Raw genomic sequence first — 22,992 nt, forward strand, 5'->3', positions numbered from 1 at the left:
TCCTCTTCAAATCAAAACAAACCGACAAAACACTTCCAACACTGTTAACATAATGACAACAGGAAGCCATCTTTGTCTCGGGACATAAAGCAGAAGCTGAGGCAGAAGTCAAATGATGTAACTGCTTGGCAACAACCCATACTGCCACTTGCTGAAATCACACACTGAAAAAAAAAAACACTGGACCAGCCTAAAAGCATTAAATGACAAGCATTCAACAATTATATTAATGACTGATACCGTACAGACAACCTTTGAGGAAACAGGAATTGTGTTTAACACTCCCATACACTGTACTACCACTGCAATGCGATTATAATTCTATGCTGGATCAATTGCATATCTTAGTGTGCAATTGAGGGCTGCAGTCCTGGCCGTCATCTGATCATGACGCCCCGTATAATGATATGATTTACAAAAATACGAACTTCTTCCACAATCATGTCATGCTGGCTGACTTTACTTTTACATATGAAACTTTTCTCTGACTGTGCAAAATCTTCTCATTGCCACAACTCTATTGTGATAATGTTAAGTAATAAGCAAAGTGCTATTATTATAATATTTGCAGGAAATAAATAAAACCATGTTACAGCCACCATTCCAAAGGCTATTTAAAGATGCACAGAAATAATGACAGCACTGGGCCTTGGTAGCATTTACCATTCACCATGGCCCTGTTTCAAACTTGATATCCAGCTTCCATTTCATCTCTGGTTAACATTGGCCCTTTGACTTGAATTCTAACAGGAATATGAGGGATTCATCCAGGAATTTTCCCACATGCTTGTATTTACATACTTCAACGTTGGAATTACACTTGATATTGTGACCATCAAGTATCCTACTGTGGTAAAATGCAAAAATGTCAAAAAACAGTTGTTATATATTGTGAGGTTAAGAACAAGGGCATATCAATCTCAGTCACAAACGTTTCTTAGAACATGTACCTTTGTTAAGTGACATGATAACTTTGATGAATCTCACTGATTCATCCTAAAATAAATGTTTTGGTGACTTCACCCATTTGTTCAAGCAACAGAAACATTCTCTCTGAATGATTGTCTGTTTTGTTTGTAGTTTTTTTTGTTTTCTTTTGTTTTCCAGAAAAAAAAGCTCAAACACACAACCACACACCCACACGAGGGGAAAATGAAAATCAAAAGGCAAATTGAGTGTGTTTGCAACACGGTGTAACACCTTCCTATGCAAATACAATTAAATAAAAAATAAATAAAAACAACCAAAAACAACCCCACAACATCTAGCTGAAGTCCAAACCCCTAGGTCTGATGTTGATGCTACTGCTGTTAGCGGAATGGGAGTCTGGTGTCAAACGAAAGAGGAGAATCCCGTGGGAGGTGCCTGATTGGCTGAGCCCAGGCTGCTGGGGGGCCTGTAGAGGGTGCTGTGCTGGCTGTGGGGCTCGGAGGAGAGCAGAGATGGGGTGGGAGTCCGGCTGCCCTTGGGCCTGAACAGGGTGCTCCCTTGGCTCTGAGGCTGGGGGGAGGGGTTGCTCTGCTGGGGTAGGAGTGGAGGTAGGGGGGGAAGAGGAGGTGGCTGTGGTCGGGACTCCTGCTCCGCCACGATGTCAGGCTGGCCGTATCCGTATGCTGGGGGGCGGGAGACGCCCTTCTGCTGCCGCCGCCACGAGTTATAGTAGGTGGGGTCGCTGATGTAGTGGTTGACGAAGGAGTGGGTCTTCTGCCGGTTGGGATCCATCTCGTATTCGCTGTCGCTACCCTGCAAGGAGAAGTATAAAAATATATAAAAAATACATTCATCTAAGCTTCTGATTTGGCAAAATAATAATAAAAAAAGTTGTCAAAATTTCTACTTCACATTCACCGATCGGATGAATGAAGGAATGAAGGGCCTACACTCCTAGGGTCTTCTTTTATCTACATACTATAGGCTCTACCAGTGCCTCTGGCTCCAGAGTCTACACACACATCTACAGAAAATGTCCCCTAATTGAGACTTTCCTTCCTACTGGCAAACACACACAAACACTCAAACCTCACCCAACGCTCTTGGGAGCTGAGATCTTATATGAGAACACGAGCGTCTCCTGAGTGGACAAAGACAAGGGTACAAACGAGGTGACTGATAGAGTTCATCCAGGATGAAGCCATGGTGTGGTTATATAGTTTGAGTCAAGGGCCACCAAGTGCTGACACAGCCACAGCCTAGTCTCTAGAGAACTCTAAGAGTTGGCCACCTCACACAGGAAGCCTGGGACTGTGTGACAGGGAGCTGACAGTGAAAGGGAGTGAAGCTCATTACTGTGCACCCTGACACCCTGGCTGGTATTTTTATGACTTCTCCCAACAAATATGTAGGGCATGGTCTCGTTCCTGAACACCCCGTGGGTTTGTGTATTTAAACAGGAGTGAGGTAAACGGTGACAGGCCGTCTGCACAGAGGAGGAATAACAGGCTTTTGTTGCTCCCAGGAGGGACCCCCCCTTTATTTGTGCCCGGATGAACAAATGTTATCACTGAGAGGGTACCTGACAAACACATGGTGGAAAAAGCAGGCAGGGTGTGAGAAGACAGATGTTCCCACTGACAAAAGTGTCCACTTCCCACCCCTCTCCTTTTGCTAACATTAGCATCAGTCGCACCATGCAGTATCAGAGATATGCAAAAGCTTTCGGTGTGAAGCCGCAGTTCAACAGACTGAACTCAGGGAACACGAGCTCCAGTGCCATGGGCTAACTTTTAGCCATTTCCTGTCATGAAATTACATTTTTAATCCAGTGGGGACTGTCTGCAGTCCTCATCATGTTCCTCACTCTAGTTAGTAAGTGTAGCCTGCTCTCTTTGATCCAGAGATTTAACAAGGCTATAAATGACGAGAGGTGGAAATAGGGGTTTTGAGGAGATTGCTTCTATTACATACTTCAAAAACAACATCAACATGTTATTATGTGCAAAGCAGACTTTCTGGGGACATGGTAATTTCCATTCACACGGACCAATTAAACATTCCACATTTGACATATTCAGCTCAGAAGTTGTCAGTTCTGCTTAACAATGTTATTTTGTCCACAAAAACATTGTCTTTGCTGTGTACAGTACAGTTCATTCATACATTTTTGGGTTGTGTTTGCTGTCTAACTGACTAAATGTAATATAAACATGTATTTGTCATCTCTGCGAGGTTAAGCACCACAGGCTGTGGGTACCTGGGAGTCTGAGATCTCTGAGGGCTTCTCAGTGAGGCTGCTGCTCTCGGCCGGGATCAGGTCGTTGTACTTGGTGCTGACGTCCTCGTCGGAGTAGTGCAGGCTGCCGGGGCTGGGCCTCGGTGGAGACCTGAGGAGGGACCAAGATCAGATAGGGGAAATGAGAGTCAACAACCGAGCCCTTTACAGCTGTCGGCGATGTGGAAAAATGCACATGATCTTCATACAGGAAACGAAACGTTTGGATTCAAAACATCGGGGGGGGTAAAATCCCATCAAGAACTGACCCTGAATCAGAAGTGAGGATTAAAGAAGCACACAGACTTGTTGACCACTCTGAAAAGTGGAGAGAGACACGGTGCAGGAGGTCATACTTGGCCATAAAACTCTCCAGAGCCTCTGTGATCACTGAGCAGTTAGCGAGGCGTCCAGGCGTCCGGCTGCACTCGCGGTATGGGATGGGCCCATTCTCTAAAACCGATCATGAGACATACACAAGACCCCTCTTCTTCGTGGCCATCTGCCACGGTCTAGTTCCCCTCAGCTGATTATTCCTGTGCAGATACCCCGAGAGAGGCCTGAGCGCCTCGCTTCAAAGAGTGCAGGAAACAGATGCTCCACTTAGCGCGCGCTGCACAGGAACCCTAACCCACACGACGAGAATGAGATGAAGCAATTCCGGGGCTCGAGCTCACTCCGTCCAAAGCAATTTAGTCCAGCGGACCAAAACACAAATGACATTCCTCTGCGGCATGAGCTGTTTACATCATTGGACCATAATGAGGTCTGCTCTCCTCAAAGCCAAGGTCAGTGGAGACTATTACCATTTAAATAAGTCTGACTCTAACTAAGCCCCCTTGCTTCAGTGATTTCTATCAGCTGGCTGAGGTTGGCATGTGAATGAGGCGGAGGTCAGTCAGCTGGGGCTGCAGGTTTGTGCAGGGTGAAAATGTAAAGGCCACTACCTCTAATGATGCATTTTGAGAGGCCCTTCATAACAGGACGACTGAACTGGGAACTAGCGGTAAAGGTAGAGACCTCAAACTCCTGACAGTTTAGACATGTTCATTATATGATCTCAGGCACCAGCTGAAACGTGGTTGAAAACACTGTTGGTGCGCCATGTCAACTTCCCAGAAAATGTGTTGATGAGCGGAACCTTATGAGACCCAACAAACAAGCCTCTCTATTGGAATGATGTACTTGAGTGACAAAGGGGACACACACCCCCATGGGCAGGGAAGGGTTAACATAACAAAACAGGGCCCCCTAAGGGACAGCCAGTAATCAGTTGGGGGTGACAAAATGCCTGCTTAAAATTCAGAGGCTACAGTGGGATGGGCAGAGGGAGGGGGAAGTGTCAAACCACCAGCCATCCACCCACTGCTACGGAGCATGCTCAGAATGTGAAAAGGCCTTTAAATTATTCAATTGCTCTGCAGCCAGCTCCAGCTCTCTCTCTGCACCCCAACAACTCCTCTGAAACACCAGCAGCCCCCTATCCCAAGTGCCCTCCATCCCAGGGAGACATTCTTCCTTCTCAGGGCAGCGAGCTCATTACCGGGCCTGCACCCGTGAGGAGCTCTTCAAAGGCTGAGGCCTGCACCCGCAGCCCCACCCCTCCTTTGATCTTCAGCAGAGACCATCCCAAGCCAGGCAAAGGAACTAGAAGAGCCCCGTGCCCCTCCCCCTCTAACCTCCACCCCTGCTCCTCTCCCTCAGCCTACCTTGTGTATTACACCTCAGTGGGCCATTGGGAGCCTCTCTGGTTACCAGCAGAGGAAGCTGACATGAACCCAACCCCTCCATCCGAGCAGCACTGCGTGCTTCCGCGTTTCCTCACCCCACTCAGGCTCTCCTCAGGGCCCACATCACAGGGCAGGGACTGCAGTAGATAGGGCTGGAGTGGGGTAGCAACTCTATCTGCATTTGCGTACATACAGCACCTAAAAACTCGCCAAACTCTTCCTTTTCTTTTCTAAGTCTTTGTTTCTTTCTCTCCTGCTCTCATTTTCTTTCTTTCTTTCTATCGTTCTTTTCTTTATCTTCCTCTCCCTTTAAGAGAGGAAGGAACATGTCCGTAATGAATATCGTCCGTTCTCAGCGCGAGCAGTCTTTGTCTGCAGGACAGACAAGTGTGATCCTCATGAATATAAAGAAAGATGCATTGTGTTGCCTACTAACAGAAATTGTAACTCTCTACACTGCGCCGGCAGAATCTTAAGTAGGCACCGAGAGGAGACGGGCAGATCTCTGAGCTTTGACTTCCCCAGTCTTGGCATACACCCTAAGGCTGACAGGCTGCACTAAAAGGGGGATTGCTGGCATTAGTATACAGGCCCAATACCACCACTCAATAAAGCTAATGGAAAAAAGGCTATGCTGAATCTTAATCTGCTACCAGTCGGGACAAAGTCAGGCTCATTTCTTTGAATGCACTCTCCCATGACCATACAACTAATTTTATACCCATCAGAGTTGTAGCAACATACGACACAGATTGAACCGTACATTGCTTGCTGCAGTGCCTGAGAAAAATGTAATTGCACTGGTACAAGTCTGGTAATGAGTATCAAAAAATCAAATATTGTGTTCACTGACCGGGTATAAATTCCATTCTTGCGGCAGAAAGAGTTCTTCACGGAGAGTCGCCTGTTGTTGAGCTCCAGGGAGGGAAAGCGGCCTTCATCCAGCCTCACCATCTCTCCATGGCTGAGGGGCAGAGACGTGCAGTTGGAGTGGTTACCTGTGTGGAAGGCAGTGGGGAGCGACTGTGAGGGTTAGAGACCGATCATGCTAAAGTCTGGGGCCAAAGCATCAGGTTGGGCTGTTTCTCTCTGGGTCATTCAACAGTCTCTTGAAAAGTATAGGTTTCAGGGCTCTCCGGGATGGGGTGCTGAAAGATTGCTGCCAACCCACAACCTAACACATAAATACACACACACGCGCGCGCACGCACACACACACACGCGCGCACGCACGCACACACACACACACACACACACACACACACACACACACACACACACACACACACACACACACACACACACACACACACACACACACACACACACACACACACACACACACACACACACACACACACACACACACACACACACACACACACACACACACACACACACACACACACGGAGCTCTTGGCTTTCTCTCTGTGTGCTGAAGTGTGATGTGGGGGATGCTGTGGGCAGTGACCTCTCCACCCTCTTTTGCTGGTTGGTGTGATCTCACCTCCACCCACCCCCCTGCCAGCCCCACCCCCACCCCACCCCTCTGGCCTCCATGCTCCCCATCTCTCATCTCCCTCTCTCAGGTCAGCGGGACTGGACCTCAGTAACACAAACAGTCATCAGTGAGACAGTGCTGCCGTGGGGTGGTGGATGGAGGGCGTGGTGGGGTGGGGAGGGGGGGGAGGGAGAGGACACGGGCCCTGAGAGTGGCTCTTTGTGCCCCGCACAAACAGCGGCCTTGTGTTCCCAGGGCTGGAGGGAGCCTTGTTTACTGACCCTGGCCCTGGCCGTGCACTAAACGCTGACCAGGCGAACACGCACTGGAGTGAGACCTCCGAATTGGATGACCTCTCCTCCTTCCAATTTCGGCAGCTCTCTCTGCTCTCTCTCTTTCTCTCTCTCTCTCTATCAATCTGTCTCAGTAGGTTTGTATCTGTGGGGGGCAGAGGGGGAAAGGGTAGGCTTCTCCCCCATAGTCGGTGTCACAGAGTGTAAAACTCTTCATGCTCAGTTAAGAGGAAGTGACCTGTGTTTTACCCTCTAAGTCTCTAATTATGTTCGACTGACATCTATGAGGCCTCTTTTCTATTGGTGTTGCACTTAACACTGAAACACAGCACAAGCTAAATTACAAAAGCCATCCAACTGTTGAAAACAAACATTTAGACAGACACAGCCAGAGCCACAGCCACAGCCACACAAACACAAACACAAACACAAACACACAAACATGCACACACACACACACACACATACACACACACTCACAGTGTGATGTGAACTGGTCTGACATGGCAGAGTCACAGTGTGGAGCGATGTGGTTATCTACATTAGTCTGCTGAGCTTGCCTCTTGGTAATGGCTTTGAGCATCACTCACACTCAAATGCCGCAAACAAAACTGACAGCAATCTCCAGATTAAAAAATAAAGAAATGCTGCAGGCACTTTTTTCCCCATTTCCTTGTTGATTCATGGCAGCCGCGGAAAAGAGAAGGCTTTTAACTTTGTTTTTTTAGAGCTATCTCATCTCACAGTGGATGAATCGGACTAACAGAAAGAGCAACAGGGCATAGGGTGACAGCTATAAAAATAGTCCTCTGATGCTGAGCCCACTACCTCAGATTGTAATAGGCTCATGTTAAGGTGGTTAAAAAATACTATATTTTTTATGTGTGTGTGTTAGAGAGAGAGAGAGAGAGAGAGAGCAGCTTTAATTTGATGTCACAAACTGGGAAGTGTAACTGTGCTGCTCACCTGAGTCAGATTTCTTGGTGTACTTCTTACTCTGTCCACGAATGATGAGGATGAAGACAAGGAGGAGGATGAAAATCAGGCCCACCAGCGCGATCACCACCAGGAACCACCACTCCTCATAAAACGGCGAGATCTTCTGGGCTACAAGAAGATGGTGTGTTAATTTAACGGTGAACTCAAATTGGCCAAACAAAGTGGTTTATGCTTCAAAATAGCTTGTGCTACTGAGCACAAAGTCACTCACCTGATACAGACGGAGAAGGTGCACTGGGAGAGCCATACCCATAATCATTCACTCCAATGACCCGGAAGTCATAGGTGACCCCCTCCCTTAACATGTCTAAGTCAAGGGTGTATGATGTGACCTCCTTGGGAATGTCTTTGATAAGAATATCCCACAAGCCTTCGTCTATACGGGATGGAGTGATAAGATGCCAATGTTATAGTTATTCAAACACATTAACCTGTACATGCTATGCATAGAAGACAGTTAATGTACCCATTAGGCAGATGCCTTCATAAACAGAACACTTACAAGTGAGGCTGTATATGATTTAAAAGTAGGTACTCACTAGCTTGTATATATTTACTCTTTACCGGATAAACACAGTCTGTCTCATATCCTTCTCACTTACCGGATGGCCTAGCCTCAATCACATAGCGTGTGATGGGGGCTCGTCCGGGATCGCCGTTGGTCCAATGCAATGTGAGTGCGCTCCCATAGCGGGTAATAAATGGCTCCCCTGGAGGGCCTGGGGCACCTGAGGAAAGGAGACAAATATCATGGTGAACAAGAAATCCCCACTTGTGAGATGATTCAAAAACACCACGAGAAGGAATGTGAAATAACCATTTAGAAAACACCACAAGCCAGGCTATAAAAACTAATCAGCATAACTGTTAGAGACAGGACAGAGTATTAGTAACTAAGGATCTTCAAAGAGACACTCAAATTAGATGTTTAAAAAAGCACTTCCAGCCAGAAGTTTTAAGCTAGGGCCTATACACCCCTAGTTACACACCATTTAAAAAAAGCCATCATTAGTGAGGCTTTAGCAAAGCTACCATCCGAAAACCTAATTATAAGACGATGTGTAGTTTATTTAGTGTATTTTACGCTCATGTACATAATTATAGCATCAACATGGGGAAGCAAACCTTCTCCAGGCCCTGTGGTGATATTGGCTTGCACTTCTGGCCCGTACGTCAGAGTTTTGGCTCGGATGCGGAAGGTGTAGGTCACACCGTCTGCCAGGTCCTTGACTTTCATCCAGAGGGGAGTGCTGCCCTTCACATCCACTGTCACAACCTTACTGACACCTGGAGTGCGAGGAGAGGAGTCTGTACAGGAGACACTATAACTCTAGACCACGCTTAAGAGTAAGCACACACACACACATACACAGACACACACACACACACACACACACACACACACACACACACACACACACACACACACACACACAGACACACACACACACACTCACACAAACACGGACGTGGACTACACATGGCAGCACGGAGGAAATATATTCACCCACCAACCTTTCACTACACAGAGACATTCCGTACAAACACGCGTTTTTTCTCAAATATATACAGGAATATAGACATACTTAGCAACTACATAGCTACAAACTATACAAACATACTAACATACATAGCAACCTGTCCATACATACTAACTTGTTCTATACCTATACAAGCTCTAATGTCTTCAAGATACCAGCCAGTGAAGCATACCCACATGCCGTTGTCTCCATCTCCCGCTGGCAGCCATGTCATGGTGCATTAGCATTGCCAATAAATAGAGATGGGCCAGTGAACTGAACTGAAGCGCACCCTGCCCATACTGAGAGGCCTTCTGTAAACAGCAAACCAGTACATCTGTGTCTCCCATATGCTGGATGTCAACACACACACACAAGCATACACACACATATACCAACACACACACACACACACACACACACACACAAACACACACACACACACACACACACACACACACACACACACACACACACACACACACACCCACACACACACACACACACACACACACACACACACAGCCTTCCTGCTTTCCCACATATATGACCACTCCAGTGTCATTAGTGGGTGACCGTAAGACCACAGCAGGCTCTGGCACTAACCCCACCTCTGGTCTCAATTACTTAAGAATCTAGCGAGGCGAATCCCAGTTAGCAGTATTCCAGGCAGTTCCCCGCCCAATGAGAGGGCACAGTCGGAGGCCCCTTGGCGGAGGTATGCCATGCAGAGGATATATCGCCCCTACTGCTCTGTGAGCAGCAGGGCCAGGGCCCAGCTTGAACACATTTAGATGACAGGCCGGGGGAGATTTGTAAGTTAAAATGCCCGTGACGGCCCACAGGGTGTTAATCAGCGGCTGATGGAAAACTATCTCTCTCCATTTCCCCCCCCCCCCCCTCACTTTTCATGTGCCAGGGAGCAGAGTTTCTCACCATCCACGGGCGTGCAGGGCTCATAGACCACGCGGTAGCCCTCGATGATGCCGTTGGGATGCTTGGGCTCGCCCCAGGACACGTTGAGCGAAGTGGTGGTCAGCTCGCTGAAGTGAATGAAGCCAGGAGTGCTGGGAGCTGGAAAGGGAGGAGGGGGGGGTTATACAGTATAATCAATACAACAATCCGAGCATTCATCACAGCTCTATCTATTTTTGATTCTGATATGACCACAGGAGCGCTGCCAAGGCCTTAAGGAAACATTTTGTGGAATTCTACACTCTGTTTTGGGGTCAGGACCCACGCTTGTGTCAGAACTTTGCAGCGTTTTTAACTTGAACTCCGAGGGAGCTTAAGCTGGCACGTGTCCCAGTCTCTTGAAAACGCCAAGAATCCCGCCTGTGTTTTCGGTTCTCAGCGTCTCGGCCCCACCGCGGCGTCACAATCTTCAAGGCAGCGGAAAAGACCAGAGGGATTTTTCCCTTTTTTTAACTGAAATGCTCTTTTTTAACCCCACCCCCAGCAAACCCACAGACGGGAGCCTGGGAGCGCAGAACACAGCCGCCATTGTGCTACAGAGCCAACACTACTCCATATGCGTCCTCTCTCTGTTTCCCCCCTCGTTCTCTCTTTCTCTTTCTACCCTTCTCTTTCCCTCTCTCTTTCTCTCTCTCTCTCCCTCTTTCTTTCTCCCCCCTCTCTCTTTCTCTCTCCCTCTCTCTCTCCGTCTCTCTCTATCTCCCTCTCTCTCTCCCTCTCCCACACAGTCCAATGCTTCCGCCCCTGTGGTTTTCCCAATACACAGCCAGTGTTACAAAAAACCTTTCCCATTGTAAAGTTCATGATGACTGATGGCAAGTTCACGACGACTGCCCCCTTTACACAGACACCAAAACAGCGGCCTTTTATTCCACAAAAATGACAGAAAAGTCACAGTGGCCATACAGTGAGGGAAGACTGTGGCTGGGTTGGAAGAGGCCATCAGTCTTCAGCACAGGGAGTGACGCTCTGAATAATGAGGTTGACCTAAGGGCTCTGGACACCTCTTCTCCAGCACTCAGCTGGCTGTGAAGCACACTGCTGAGGTTTCAGAGAATCAGTTCGGTGGCGATAACATCAGGACAGCTTATGCTCACAGTAGCAAATGGCCACACGTAGTCAAAGTTCAAACTGATGTCACAATCTCAGCAGTTGAAAGCTGTTTTTACAGCTGCATTCTTATTGTCTCAAATGACTGAAGTTGGGAGATGGATGCTATCACCCCTGACCCCCGCTCCCCCCTCCCCCTCAGCCAGTGAGCTCACCTGCTTGCTGAGTGCGCCCTCTGGTGGGCGTCGAGCGCGGGCCGTCTCCAGCGGCGTTGAAGGCGGCCACGCTGACCATGTAGGTGGTGTATCCCGTCAGGTTCTTCAGCTTGACGACACCCTCGGGCAGGAACAGCGTCCGCAGGCGTTCCGTGTCGTTCTGCAGTTGGAACTCCCAGTAGTAAATCTATAGGAGGAGCAGATGAGGAGCCAGGGACAGAGTGAATCACACACTAGGCTTTATCAGCTTTATCAAATATGAAGACTTATTTCTGACAAACAGTGGTGCTGTCACTGTCTCCCTATGGGTCCAGTGTACTGTGCACCTACAGAACTACCTATGGTTCCCACTAGTATCAGTAACATTATGAGGATTTAAGGAGCCATATTTCCTACTGCACAATGTTGTAAATTAACGATGTATACATTAAGGCTTAACATTTATATATCATACCTTATAGCCTTGGATGTCTCCATTTTGGGCGTCTAGAGGAGGAGGATCCCACGTCACGTCCAGCTGAGAGGCGGTTGAGGACTGGACAGCCACATTCTGGGGTGGGGCCGTGGGCACTGGGGAAGAAGGGGAGGGGCATTTACATGGCCACTGTTATTTATTCGCTGATGCCATGTTGTTGTGGTGTAATATTCTCCTGTTGACTGTTGACCAACCAGCACCTACCTGCTTCCCCCACGAACACCTCTTGTGGTGTGCTGATGGGACCCTCGCCCACGGCGTTGTACACACTCAGGCGGATCTCGTAGCGCTTGTTTTTGCTTAAGTCTGCGAGAAACCAGAGTCACATATTTGTTTCCCCATCAGAACTGAAAACAGGACTTTTAAATGCATTGACTGATGCGTGCCAGTTAAACAGGAGGGAATGGATTGGAGGTGAATGTGAAGGTCAAACCCACACTGCACAGGAGGGAGTGAGAGGGCAGAGACGGACACACACAGAGAGACGATAAGAAGAATGAGAGTGTTATCTGGAAAACGTCAAATCGAGACAGAAGCTCTTTTAAGATCCGGAGATAAGAGCGGTTTGGATGATGGGATGGAACGATGACAGACACAGTCACACATACACACACACACACACACACACACACACACACACACACACAAACACACACACACTCACACACACACACACACACACACACACACACACACAAACAAACCCACATACACACAGACACAGACACACAGCTCCAGGGTTAGATGTGACACACGCACACACACAGGCCTCCAGGACTTACTGTCCAGCTCGTACTGGGTGAGTGAGGACTCGCTGAGGTTCCTAACGCTGTAGGGGGCTGGGGGCACAGCGGAGGGTCAGGAGGGGGACATCATTAGGTCACAGGGCAGGGCAGCCAGGGTTGGGGGGAGAGAGGGAGAGAGATGGAGGGAGGAAAGAAAAGGAAAAGAAGGCCAGAGAAGAAGACGAGAGAAGGACAAGGAAAACACGAGGGAGACAGAAATGGAGAGAGGATTAGAGACAGACATTCACAAATAGATTAGAAATACAGACAGAAAGAGAAAAAAGAAAAATAGGAAAAGTGGGAGAGAAAGAGAAGAGAAAGATGAATAGGGGAATTGAGCAAGGAAAGAGAGAGAGAGTGAAAAAGACAGAGAAGAAAAAAGAAAAAAAAGAAAAGGTTAGTGCATTAGTCAAAAACCGTAGCAGAGGCATCAGCTGGGCAGCAGGGAAGCATGCATGACGCACTGCTCCCATCTCAGAGCGGCAGAGACGTCTGGGAGACAAGTGAACAAAGAGCCTCAATCATCTCTGACATAACCAGCCAACCAGCGCAGCACAGCACCACTCTTGCCCTCCACCCACCACCCCACCCCACCCTCTGCATGTCTGCTTTTCTGTCTTTCCATTTCAAACCCCTCCTGACACTACAAAGTGAGATATGATGTGATGTGAATTGTGTATTAATCAGAATACACTTGTGTACTGATGGAACTCAGAGGGGCAAATCAGAAGGGAACCCATTCTTGAAGAATCTGTTGCAGGATCAAGCCCACCAGCATGGTGGTTAAATGGTGATTTCAAAAACCTGTCAGAGTGTGATAAGAAAGTGGGTGTGACGTCCACTATTACTTATTCATCATCTTCACTCTGGTCAGCAGCTCTGCTATAAAAGCACCATTTTCTCTCCCTAAATGAGGAATCTATCATTGTGGCATTTAGCTTCTGGATGCAACCACTGAGATCTCTAATGGCAGTGTGCCTGGCTGTGATTCTCTCACTCTCTCTCTCTGTCTGTCTGTCTGTCTGTCTCTCTCTCTCCCTCTGGATCAGAGTGAGCCGCGGGGGACGCAGACAGACGGCAGACTGAGAGGGGGGGGGGTAGTGTGTGTGTGTGTGTGTGTGTGTGGTTGGGTGGTAAACCCAGGGTGGTGAGACCCACCGGTGAGCTCGCCCCAGCTGGCAGCTGGGTTGTTGACCGTGCGCACCGTGAAGCTCCTCAGGCGGTCGTGGTGCAGCTCTCGGAAGCGCACGCGGAAGCCCAGCAGGACGCCATTGATCTGCTCCTCAGATGGCGGCTAGACAGAGAGAGGGAGGAGATGAGAAGACTGTGAGGTCGTGAAAAAATGGAGAAGAAAAAGCAGAAGAAGAAGAGAGAGAAAGAGAAAGACAGAAGAGCCCCTCCAGCTCTGTTCTTCAAACTGTAGCCTTGGCCCTGATCATGCTTCTAGGGGGAAGAATTATATAATTCTACTCCTGCTACTCATTTCACACCAGGCGTGCTCACTTATCTGCCAGCCTAATTTCAGGCCAGACTAAGTCATTGTCAGTTTGAATAGCGATGAATTAAACATGCAAAAGCGGAGCAAACCGGTGCGCAGACATTCAATTATTCTCCTTGCACCATTTATTTTTCATACGACACCAGACCTGATGGTCGATAGCCACATCTCCGGCTGCATTATCATTCGCCCGGCTCTCTGCTCTCTGACTCGGTGAGTACTTCTTACCTTCCAGCGGACCAGCACGGACGTGGTTGTGTGCGGCGTAACAGAGAGGATTGTGGGGGCTTTGTCTGGCGCTACGGATGGGTAGAAGGTTAGATGGGTGGGGGGGGGGTGGGGGAGGAAGAGAGAAAGAGAAGACATCTGAGTCAAACAATACTGAAGTGGAATAAACAACTTGTGATCTGCAAATGCCAGCTGTGAAAACACAAACAACACAAACACTGAACGTACTGATGGCAGGACAGTCGTTTGCATGTTGACAGGCTATTAGCACGTCTGAGAGGCCAAACGATGCCTGCAATTAAGTATGAAGTCATGGCTGGGGCCAGAGAACAGCAGCGTTCTGTCTTAGAACTATCTACGACATCACTTCCTATTGTGAGACACACATAAAAGCTCTTCTTTGTGCAGAGGCGTCCAGGATGAGGATATTAACACGTGCTAGAACAGTTCATTCCTATCTGGCTGTGTCGTTATAAATAATGATGAGTCAGAGTATCTGGTCATGTGATCTTACCATCCTGCAAGGTGGTGATGGCCTCACTCTCTTCACTGTATTCACTGTCTCCAATATCATTGGTGGCCTTCACCTTGAACTGGTAGGAGGTGAATGGCTTGAGTCTGCAGACAGAAACCAGCTGAATGAATGCTACTGCATCAGCCAGATCCACTCAAATGTTGCCTGATTTTTATATAGTGTTAATATCTCATTCTATTCATTATGCCTGATTTCAATGACAGCTACTGACTTACAGACAAGCCACCATCTAAGCCTGATTCCTTACTTGTCCACGATGTAAGAGCTGGCCTCGTGGCTGACTGAGGCTGAATGCACAGTCCAGTTGCTGTCCGGCAGCTCTCGGTACTGGACCGTGTAGTAGCGGACCGGGGAAAGGCCGTCACTGCCTGGTTCCCATGACAACAGCACGCTCCTAGCCTGGACCTCCTCCTGGGGCACCACAGGCCTACTGGTGGGCTGCGGGTGAGCTGAGGATGAATACACACACCCCCACACACACACATACACACACACACACACACACACACACACACACACACACACACACACACACACACACACACACACACACACACACACACTTAGATAAGAAAAGAGGGAAGAACGTATAATAATAACAGAAGTTCTGTGATACTCCCATTTGTGAGTTGTGCTGAGGCAGTTTTGTACCTCTTTTTTCCGTGGTGACCACCAGGGCCTCGGCAGCCTCTCCCCAGCCCTTCCTGGTCTGAGCCGTGAGGCGGAACACGTACACGCTCTCGGGCTTCAGGCTGGTCGCCGTGTACTGACGCGCACTGGGGCTGAGGACGTCCACGGTGGCCGCGTTGCTAGTGGACGAGTTCCGGCGGTAAGTGATCTGATAGGCTGTGACAGATAGGTCGGACAGGGCACAGGAGGGTCAGTGGAGTGTGAACATGAGGGACACATGAGAGGAACAGTATGGGGGCTGTGTGAACTCACCCAGGATGATGCCGTTGGGCTGGGCTGGAGGCTGCCATATGAGCCGGACTGAGGAGGTCCTCACCTCAGGGAAGAGGATGCCCATCGGAGGACCTGGCACTGCAGCGGGTAAGAGTGAGGAGAGCACATATGTCACACCCTCTCTCCATGACAGTCACCATGCAGAACAGGAAGACCCTTCCTCATACATTTATATGTGCTGTAAGCATAGTACCAACAGTCTTGTCGGAAAGTAATACACAATGAACAGCTAAGCTGTAAAGCAATTTAAGCAGTTCAGAGAAACATCAAGGCATTTCAAACACAGTTCAGAATGCTCTTTGCGAGTGGACACCCAGTGAGGGGTGCAGGGTGAGGTCAGTCCAACCCCTCACCGTCATCAAGGGTCCTCTCCAGAATGGGGGGCGAGCTGGGCCTGCCGTCTCCAATGCGGGTGAAGGCCAGGACCTGGATCTCGTACAGCACGTACTTCCCCAGCCCGGTCAGCTGCACGCTGTGACTGGTGTTGCCCTCCACCGTCCAGAACCTCAGGTCCGTGTCCAGGTCCTTCTCCTTGTAGGCCACCTGGGGGAAGGAGGAGATGTGTTCAGAGATCCCCACCATGACACTGTGTCTGGATCAGCCCAACAGAAGGGACATGTGAGGCTTTGCAGGGAAGTGGATTATTGTAACATACGATATTAAACTGAAAGTTCCACAGTAATGTTTTAAGGGTAATTTAAAGAAAAGAAAGAAACGTGAAGAAAAACTTTTTTTCTAAAGGGCAATTTTTCCTTTGGTAGAAAGGCCCTATACATACTTTGTAGCCCAGGATGAGACCATTGCGGTCGTGCTCAAGGACCTCCCCCCAGCGGACCAGGATGCTACTGGAGGTGGTGGCAAAGGCCGAGACGTTGCTGGGGCCACAGGAGGGCACTGTGGGAGAGGGGTTATAGGCATGGATTAGACCTTGAGGAAAACAAAAGCATACTGTGTGTGATAAATAGATGAATCTGAAAAAATAGGGAAGCAATTTGTTAAACTGAAGAAAGGTCGAACAACATGGGTTAGTGTGCAATGCCATCTGTTGAGGGGATTTCATCAGACATACTGTAGTGTAGAAAAGTGGGGGCTGAAATCATCTTAAATGCAGCCGACGAGAGGAAAATTGCGATGCTCACCGGACTCGCGGGTCCTGCCGATGATGGATCGGCTCAGGGGTCCGGTCCCGATGCCGTTCAGTGCCTGCACGCGCACCTCGTACTCCGTCCACTCCTCCAGGTCTTCTATAGTGAACTCCCGCTCTAGGCGGTCTGCTATGACGTGGGACAGGACCCCAGCCTTTGACCCCGCCCGTGAGTACTGCACCCGGTAGCCCACCAGGTCCTGGTTCCCATTATACTTCCACTCTGGCAAAGGCTAGTATGAAACCAGACAAACACTTAGACTCAGCTGTAACTCAGGTAGTATGATGTAGTTCATGCTAATGTGTTCATAGTCACTTGCATATACAGTTAGTCATTTGGAAGACGCTTTCTCATATATCATCATTCCAAAGATCTTGTTCTCAAGTTGAAGTTCACAGACAAGTTTTATCTACTTATTTTTCATGTTATTGTCAGGACACAAAAGGATACTGGAGTTGTAGAAAACCACTGTGAATGTGTGGACATTCATACTAAGCAGATGAACTTACCACCCATCTAAGCCAGAGGCTAGTCTCACTGGCCGTGCGTAGGGTCACGTTGGCGGGGGAGATGTCTGGAGGAGCCTGCAGAGTCTGGATCTTCCTGGAGGGCTGGCTGGAGGGGCTGGTGCCCACTATGTTTACCTGCCGCATGCGGAACCTGACAGCACAGAACCGTGTTCATTGTTTATATGTGTATCTATGACAACTATGAGGTTCGATTTGCACGGTGTTCATTGATTATATGTGTATCTATGACAACTAAAAGGTTCGATTTGCACGGTGATCATTGCTTATATGTGTATCTATGACAACTAAAAGGTTCGATTTGCACGGTGATCATTGCTTATACGTGTATCTATGACAACTATAAGGCGTGCAGTTGTAGGAGACAGAGGTCCTACCTGTAGAAGGTGTAGGGGTTCAGGCCAGTAACCTCCAGTGATCGGGCATCTGGCTCATTGGTCAGCTGGTGAACTGTGAGCCACTCCTCATTTTCCCCGATCACACCAATCTGTGGACATAGACAGCAGGAGAACAAAATATAGGGAGAGTTCTGAAGCAAGTTCTTTCACTAGCTGTTATAAATTATAAATAAAAGTGAGCAAAAGAGTGAGCCAGAGCGAGAAAGAGAGAGAGAGCGAGCGAGAGATAGAGATAAAGCGAGAAAGAGAGAGAGCGAGAGCAAGAGCGTGAGACCATAAAAGATCAATATGAGGTGATAGAAAGGGCGCTGGATGAGAAGCTAACATGGAAAGACAAGGTGGAAGACAGAAAACAAGTGAAAGACAGACAATTTGATAGCAAGATCCCGAGCATAGCAGAGGGAGCCAGAGAGAGAGGCGCATCCACAGACTTCATGTCTGCTGTACCTGTGCTTCCACCTGCCAGCGTGAGATGGAGGTCTTGCCATCGTAGCCGGGTTTAAACTGCAGTGTGACGGTGCGGGGGCCGATGTTGGAGATGGCGATATTGGTGGGGGGTCCAGGCATCTCTGCACAAAGAGTGTAAGCAATCAGAGGCTTGGCAGGAAGAAACACTGGAGGTCTGGACTGAGGTGTGGCATTTACAATAGCAATTACAGCTCAGTGTGACAGAACCCACACATGTGACAGCACACTGACGCACAACAGCACAGCGCCCTCTAGTGTCTGTGCCGTGTAAAGCACCATCAGTCAGCCCCAGGGAGAGGATCTGTTTGACTAGGAAGCAGGAATAGGGCAGACTCTTCACTCCACAGTGCCCATCATCAGACAAAGGGCATGTTGTTCCTCTCCCATCAACGCAAAGGGCATGCTAACTGCAGTCAAGATCTGCTCTACCTGTCGGACCACAATTACTCTCTGACAGATCTACAGCATTTCTCCAGCCTGACACTGCGTAATTGTAACAGAAAAGTACTGGATTTCTGGAGTGTGAGCAGGCTGTGCACTGGCTGACCTGGCGGAACCCCAGAGGAGATGGTGGAGGAGGAGAGCTGGCCCTGGCCCTTGGAGGTCATGCCGGCCACCTGGATGGTGTAGGTGGTGAGGGCAGTCAGGCCGGTGACGCGGTACTCCTGGGTCTGGTTGGCCAGATAGTGGGTGACGCGAGTGTTGGTGCGGTTGAACTCCTCCCAGGAGATGCGGTAGCCTGCCGTGGAATAGAGAGAAACATTATTTCATCTCAGAGGGACATTTCTGACACTGAAGCCGAAAGGTTATGATGAAGCGATGAAACAAACGGAAAAAGTTCATATCATTAACTGTTGGGTGTTTTAATGGGGCTGCTTACCTGTGAGAACGCCGTTTTTCTCGTTTGGTTCTTTCCAGCTGACTTTGAGGGAAGTGTCCAGGATGTCTGTGAAGCTCAGATGACCCACGGGGCCCGGGGCTGCATGGAACGTCAGAGATGTTAACACTCTCTTACAAAGCATTGTTGAAGAAACAGATTCACTTTCTACTGAGAAAAACTCTACTTTATTGCTGTATTCTAACAAGGTCTGTCTGAGTCATTGTAGTCTGCATGGTGTGGAAGCTGCTGTCACTCACTGTCCTCGTGGGTGCGCGCCCTCATGGCCGGGCTGCGGGGTCCGTCCCCTGGCGTGGTGAAGCAGAGCACGGAGGTGGAGTACTGAGTGAACTTCTTCAGGCCTGAGATGTAGCCCACGTGCACGCTGTCCTGGAAGTTGGGCCGCACCGTTACCATGCTGACATCGTCCTCGTGGCCAGGCTCCCATGCCAGGAGCTACATGTGAAGGACGTATACAATAAAAAACAACACAAAATGAGGTTGGGAAGACATCATTATGGCAAGAGAGATGTGATCTCCTGCTCTTCTGCCTTTGGACACTGGAGGGCAGTGGTGAGACACAGACCTTGTAGCCCTGGTTGATGCCATTGATGAACTGTGGGCTCGGGGCGTTCCACGTGAAACGCACAGTGGTGGAGTTGACAGCCTCCGCCTGGACATTACCCGGGGGAACAGTGGGAACTGCAGGCAACAAAACGGGAATTTTAAGGTCAGAGGGAAAAGATGGCAGGAATTATTAGGGCAGAGGATGTCTGAATGATTTAGATATTAACTCTAAGGTTGTGCCTTTAAACATCCCATTTTAAGTAATAGGCTACTGTGTGCACAGGCATACAGCTCTTAGTAAATGTTAATAGCATAGCACAGAAAATAGCAAAGAAAAGAACCACAGAGTGCCTTGCCAATGTTAGTACCATGGGAAATTGACCAGAGTTACTTCACACACAATCTCCCAAACCAAAAAAACGTACTCCGTACAACAAACCTAAAAAAAATCACCCATTTCACAGACAGCAGCCTGTGTGTTTCTCCTCACCTCCCTGTAGGGTCCACTCGGTGACCCTGTGGCTAAAGACACCCTGGCCCGCTCCGTTGTAGGCTGCCACCTCGATCTCGTAGTTGGTCCAGATGATGAGGTCCTCCAGCAGCATGTTTGTCTGGTCAGCGTTGGTGATGTTCTTGATCTGGCAGTCCACCGGCAGACCAGAGAGACAGTACCTACCGACACAAGCCAGGACAGAGGGAGATGAGTCACAGGCTTTTTGGGACTGGCTCGCAACTATATGTATTCAGCTAAAACGTTCACCGTAACATTTTGCGAGAAAGACTTTGAACCAGGCACTTTTCTCCCCATTATGGGGTTATTAGTTTCACACTGTGAATATGATTGCACTAATGGCATCAAACGGTACTCCATGCCAAAAACCTCGTTGAGTTATTACTGTTTAGCCCTTGAGGTTGTTCCTAGCCTCAGCAGGGCTCTTTGCGGTGAACGTGTTGAGCTCTTTGGACCTTTCCCAAACACACACATTCTGTCCATGGATCTCTAGTCTGAGACAGCACAAAACATTAAGTTCCAATTCATCCGTCACAACCAACTACAGTATAAAGGAGGAAAGTCCAGTCGCATGAGATAATCATATGTATGAATGAATCATAATAGAATGAAAAACGAACTCACTGAAGGCTAGATTACAGAATAAACTGTTCTGGCTCGGTGCATGAATGCAACACAAACATTTCAGGACCTATACTTCCTGAACTTGAACTTGCTAACTGCAAACCTCCAGATAGGAGAACCAGTCTGTGAAACACATGAGGGGGCAGTGTGCTGCTGCAGGGCAATGAGGAGCTGTCCCTGCCGGCTCGTACCTGATGACGTAGCCCTGCAGCGGGCCGTTCTGGTGGCTCTCCGGGGGCGGCTGCCACTGGATCATGATGGACTGGTTGGTGCGGCCGCTGGCAATCACCGTCTGAGGTGGTGCGCTGGGGGGCTCTTCAGGCAGAGACAGCCTGCGGAGGGACGAGTTGAGTGTGAAGATAGATGGAAAGAGAGAGGGGTGGGGGGTGGGGGGGGGATTGGATGGTGTAGAACGGAAAAGCAAGTGGGAAAAAAAGATGAAAGAAAATGAGTGAGAGAGAAGGAAAGAGAGGCAGGAAATCAAGAACAGCATTGGTTCAGACAGTCATAATAGCATGCCTACTCTGCCCTACAAAGCCAAAGAGCAGTAAGTGCAAAAACCCCAAACTGAGAAAAACAGCTTTTTGTGTTTTTTTTTACACCAAGTAAAAGTTTTAAATTATATTTAACAACAAAATGTATAATTAGATAGATTAAAGTGAGGTGAACACCACCCTTTAAGTTTTTTTTACATTTTTGCAAAATCTGGTAATTTTATAGGCTATACTGCGTTTTGCCTTTGTATTACTGCTTAAAATTACACACGCATACATTAAGGTATTGCATGTAGAAGCAGGGAAAACTGCAGTAAAGACATATACTGCAATTGGCTTGGTTTTACTCTACTTCTACTTTTCTATACACACTGCAAATTTAAATTGCAAATATTTACATGAAACAGTTTATTGATCAACATAAAATTTTCACAGATTGAAGAGCTGACCCTGCACTTTCAATTTCTGCAAAAAAATTTTTTTTGAAAAAATGCACATACTGCTCTTTGCCTTTGCAGGGCAGTACTGTATAACACATCAGACCTTCAGCTGATGAAGCAGCACTAACCACAGTGGCTCTCTGAAATAAGGTGGTGCATTTTATCATTCAAATGTGCCTGCTGGGCTCGCTAATCAAACACACACCACCACCCCAGCTCCACCTCTTGTCATTCAAATGGTCATACTGCTTGTCCGACTTGTATATGTAATTGTGCTAATGGTCTTTGTATTTATTTAAACTTCCCGGTATTTACTTTTTACATTTACTATCTTGGTATTTTTGTTTTACTCCTACACCTACATTGACCAGTATGATGAGGTGAAGCCCCCCCAGAACTAGGCCATTCCGCCAGAGTTAATAATTGTATGAAAAGGGCTGGGCTGACAGAGCTTTAAACAATGCGTTGCCAGCGAAAAGTATCAGCAGGGCGGTAGCAGTGGCTATTTCCCTGGCTTTACCGCACTCCCCCCTCTCCTCTCCTCTCCTCTCCTCTCCTCTCCTCTCCTCTCCTCTCCTGTCCTCCTCTGCAGCACCAGTGTTCTGCGTTTCTGTGGAGGACTCCCTGGAGGAAGGCTTTTCTCCTCCAGCGCCGGGTGGCCGGCCGGGTGCTGATCAAAGGAGAGCCGTGGAGAGAATGGGCTAATGCCACAGTGCCACACTCAGCACTGACGTTCCTTAAATCAATTTAAGCTGACATCTTGATTTGGACTGCGTGGCCCAGCGTAACTTGGTCCGGGGTGGGTTCAGATAAAGCGCGGTTGTTAGCATCAAAGGCACGCTGCCGGAGACTCACTTTATCCACACACACACACACCCACACACACACACACACACACACACACACACACACACACAAGCAGCTGTTATGTCACCCAAAACCCCTGTGGTTTCCACCCTGTCTGGC

General features: G+C 48.5%; 1 protein-coding gene across 1 annotated transcript in view; it reads right to left on the reverse strand.

Annotated features, from left to right (window-relative positions):
* Positions 1-1,332: 1,332 nt before the first annotated feature.
* The window catches only part of LOC308379684 (protein sidekick-2-like), a gene marked incomplete at its 3' end in the record, with an annotated part of 37,823 nt that continues 16,163 nt past the window's right edge, over positions 1,333-22,992 (reverse strand). The window contains exons 15-44 of the mRNA XM_080856923.1: positions 21,284-21,424; positions 20,448-20,629; positions 19,977-20,092; positions 19,651-19,846; positions 19,394-19,492; positions 19,061-19,252; positions 18,493-18,614; positions 18,025-18,134; positions 17,630-17,780; positions 17,115-17,352; positions 16,754-16,869; positions 16,329-16,518; positions 15,955-16,053; positions 15,664-15,858; positions 15,260-15,461; positions 14,992-15,095; positions 14,478-14,548; positions 13,910-14,045; positions 12,749-12,805; positions 12,171-12,272; positions 11,946-12,061; positions 11,492-11,678; positions 10,188-10,325; positions 8,857-9,018; positions 8,334-8,459; positions 7,943-8,107; positions 7,699-7,839; positions 5,792-5,936; positions 3,191-3,320; positions 1,333-1,743 (exon numbers count right to left, since the gene is read on the reverse strand). Of these exons, the coding sequence (XP_080713049.1) occupies positions 1,333-1,743; positions 3,191-3,320; positions 5,792-5,936; positions 7,699-7,839; positions 7,943-8,107; positions 8,334-8,459; positions 8,857-9,018; positions 10,188-10,325; positions 11,492-11,678; positions 11,946-12,061; positions 12,171-12,272; positions 12,749-12,805; positions 13,910-14,045; positions 14,478-14,548; positions 14,992-15,095; positions 15,260-15,461; positions 15,664-15,858; positions 15,955-16,053; positions 16,329-16,518; positions 16,754-16,869; positions 17,115-17,352; positions 17,630-17,780; positions 18,025-18,134; positions 18,493-18,614; positions 19,061-19,252; positions 19,394-19,492; positions 19,651-19,846; positions 19,977-20,092; positions 20,448-20,629; positions 21,284-21,424 (4,540 nt within the window). The remainder of the gene's footprint in view (positions 1,744-3,190; positions 3,321-5,791; positions 5,937-7,698; positions 7,840-7,942; positions 8,108-8,333; positions 8,460-8,856; positions 9,019-10,187; positions 10,326-11,491; positions 11,679-11,945; positions 12,062-12,170; positions 12,273-12,748; positions 12,806-13,909; positions 14,046-14,477; positions 14,549-14,991; positions 15,096-15,259; positions 15,462-15,663; positions 15,859-15,954; positions 16,054-16,328; positions 16,519-16,753; positions 16,870-17,114; positions 17,353-17,629; positions 17,781-18,024; positions 18,135-18,492; positions 18,615-19,060; positions 19,253-19,393; positions 19,493-19,650; positions 19,847-19,976; positions 20,093-20,447; positions 20,630-21,283; positions 21,425-22,992) is intronic.

The sequence above is a fragment of the Sprattus sprattus genome (assembly GCF_963457725.1).
Source record: "Sprattus sprattus genome assembly, chromosome: 18".
NCBI lineage: Eukaryota > Metazoa > Chordata > Actinopteri > Clupeiformes > Clupeidae > Sprattus > Sprattus sprattus.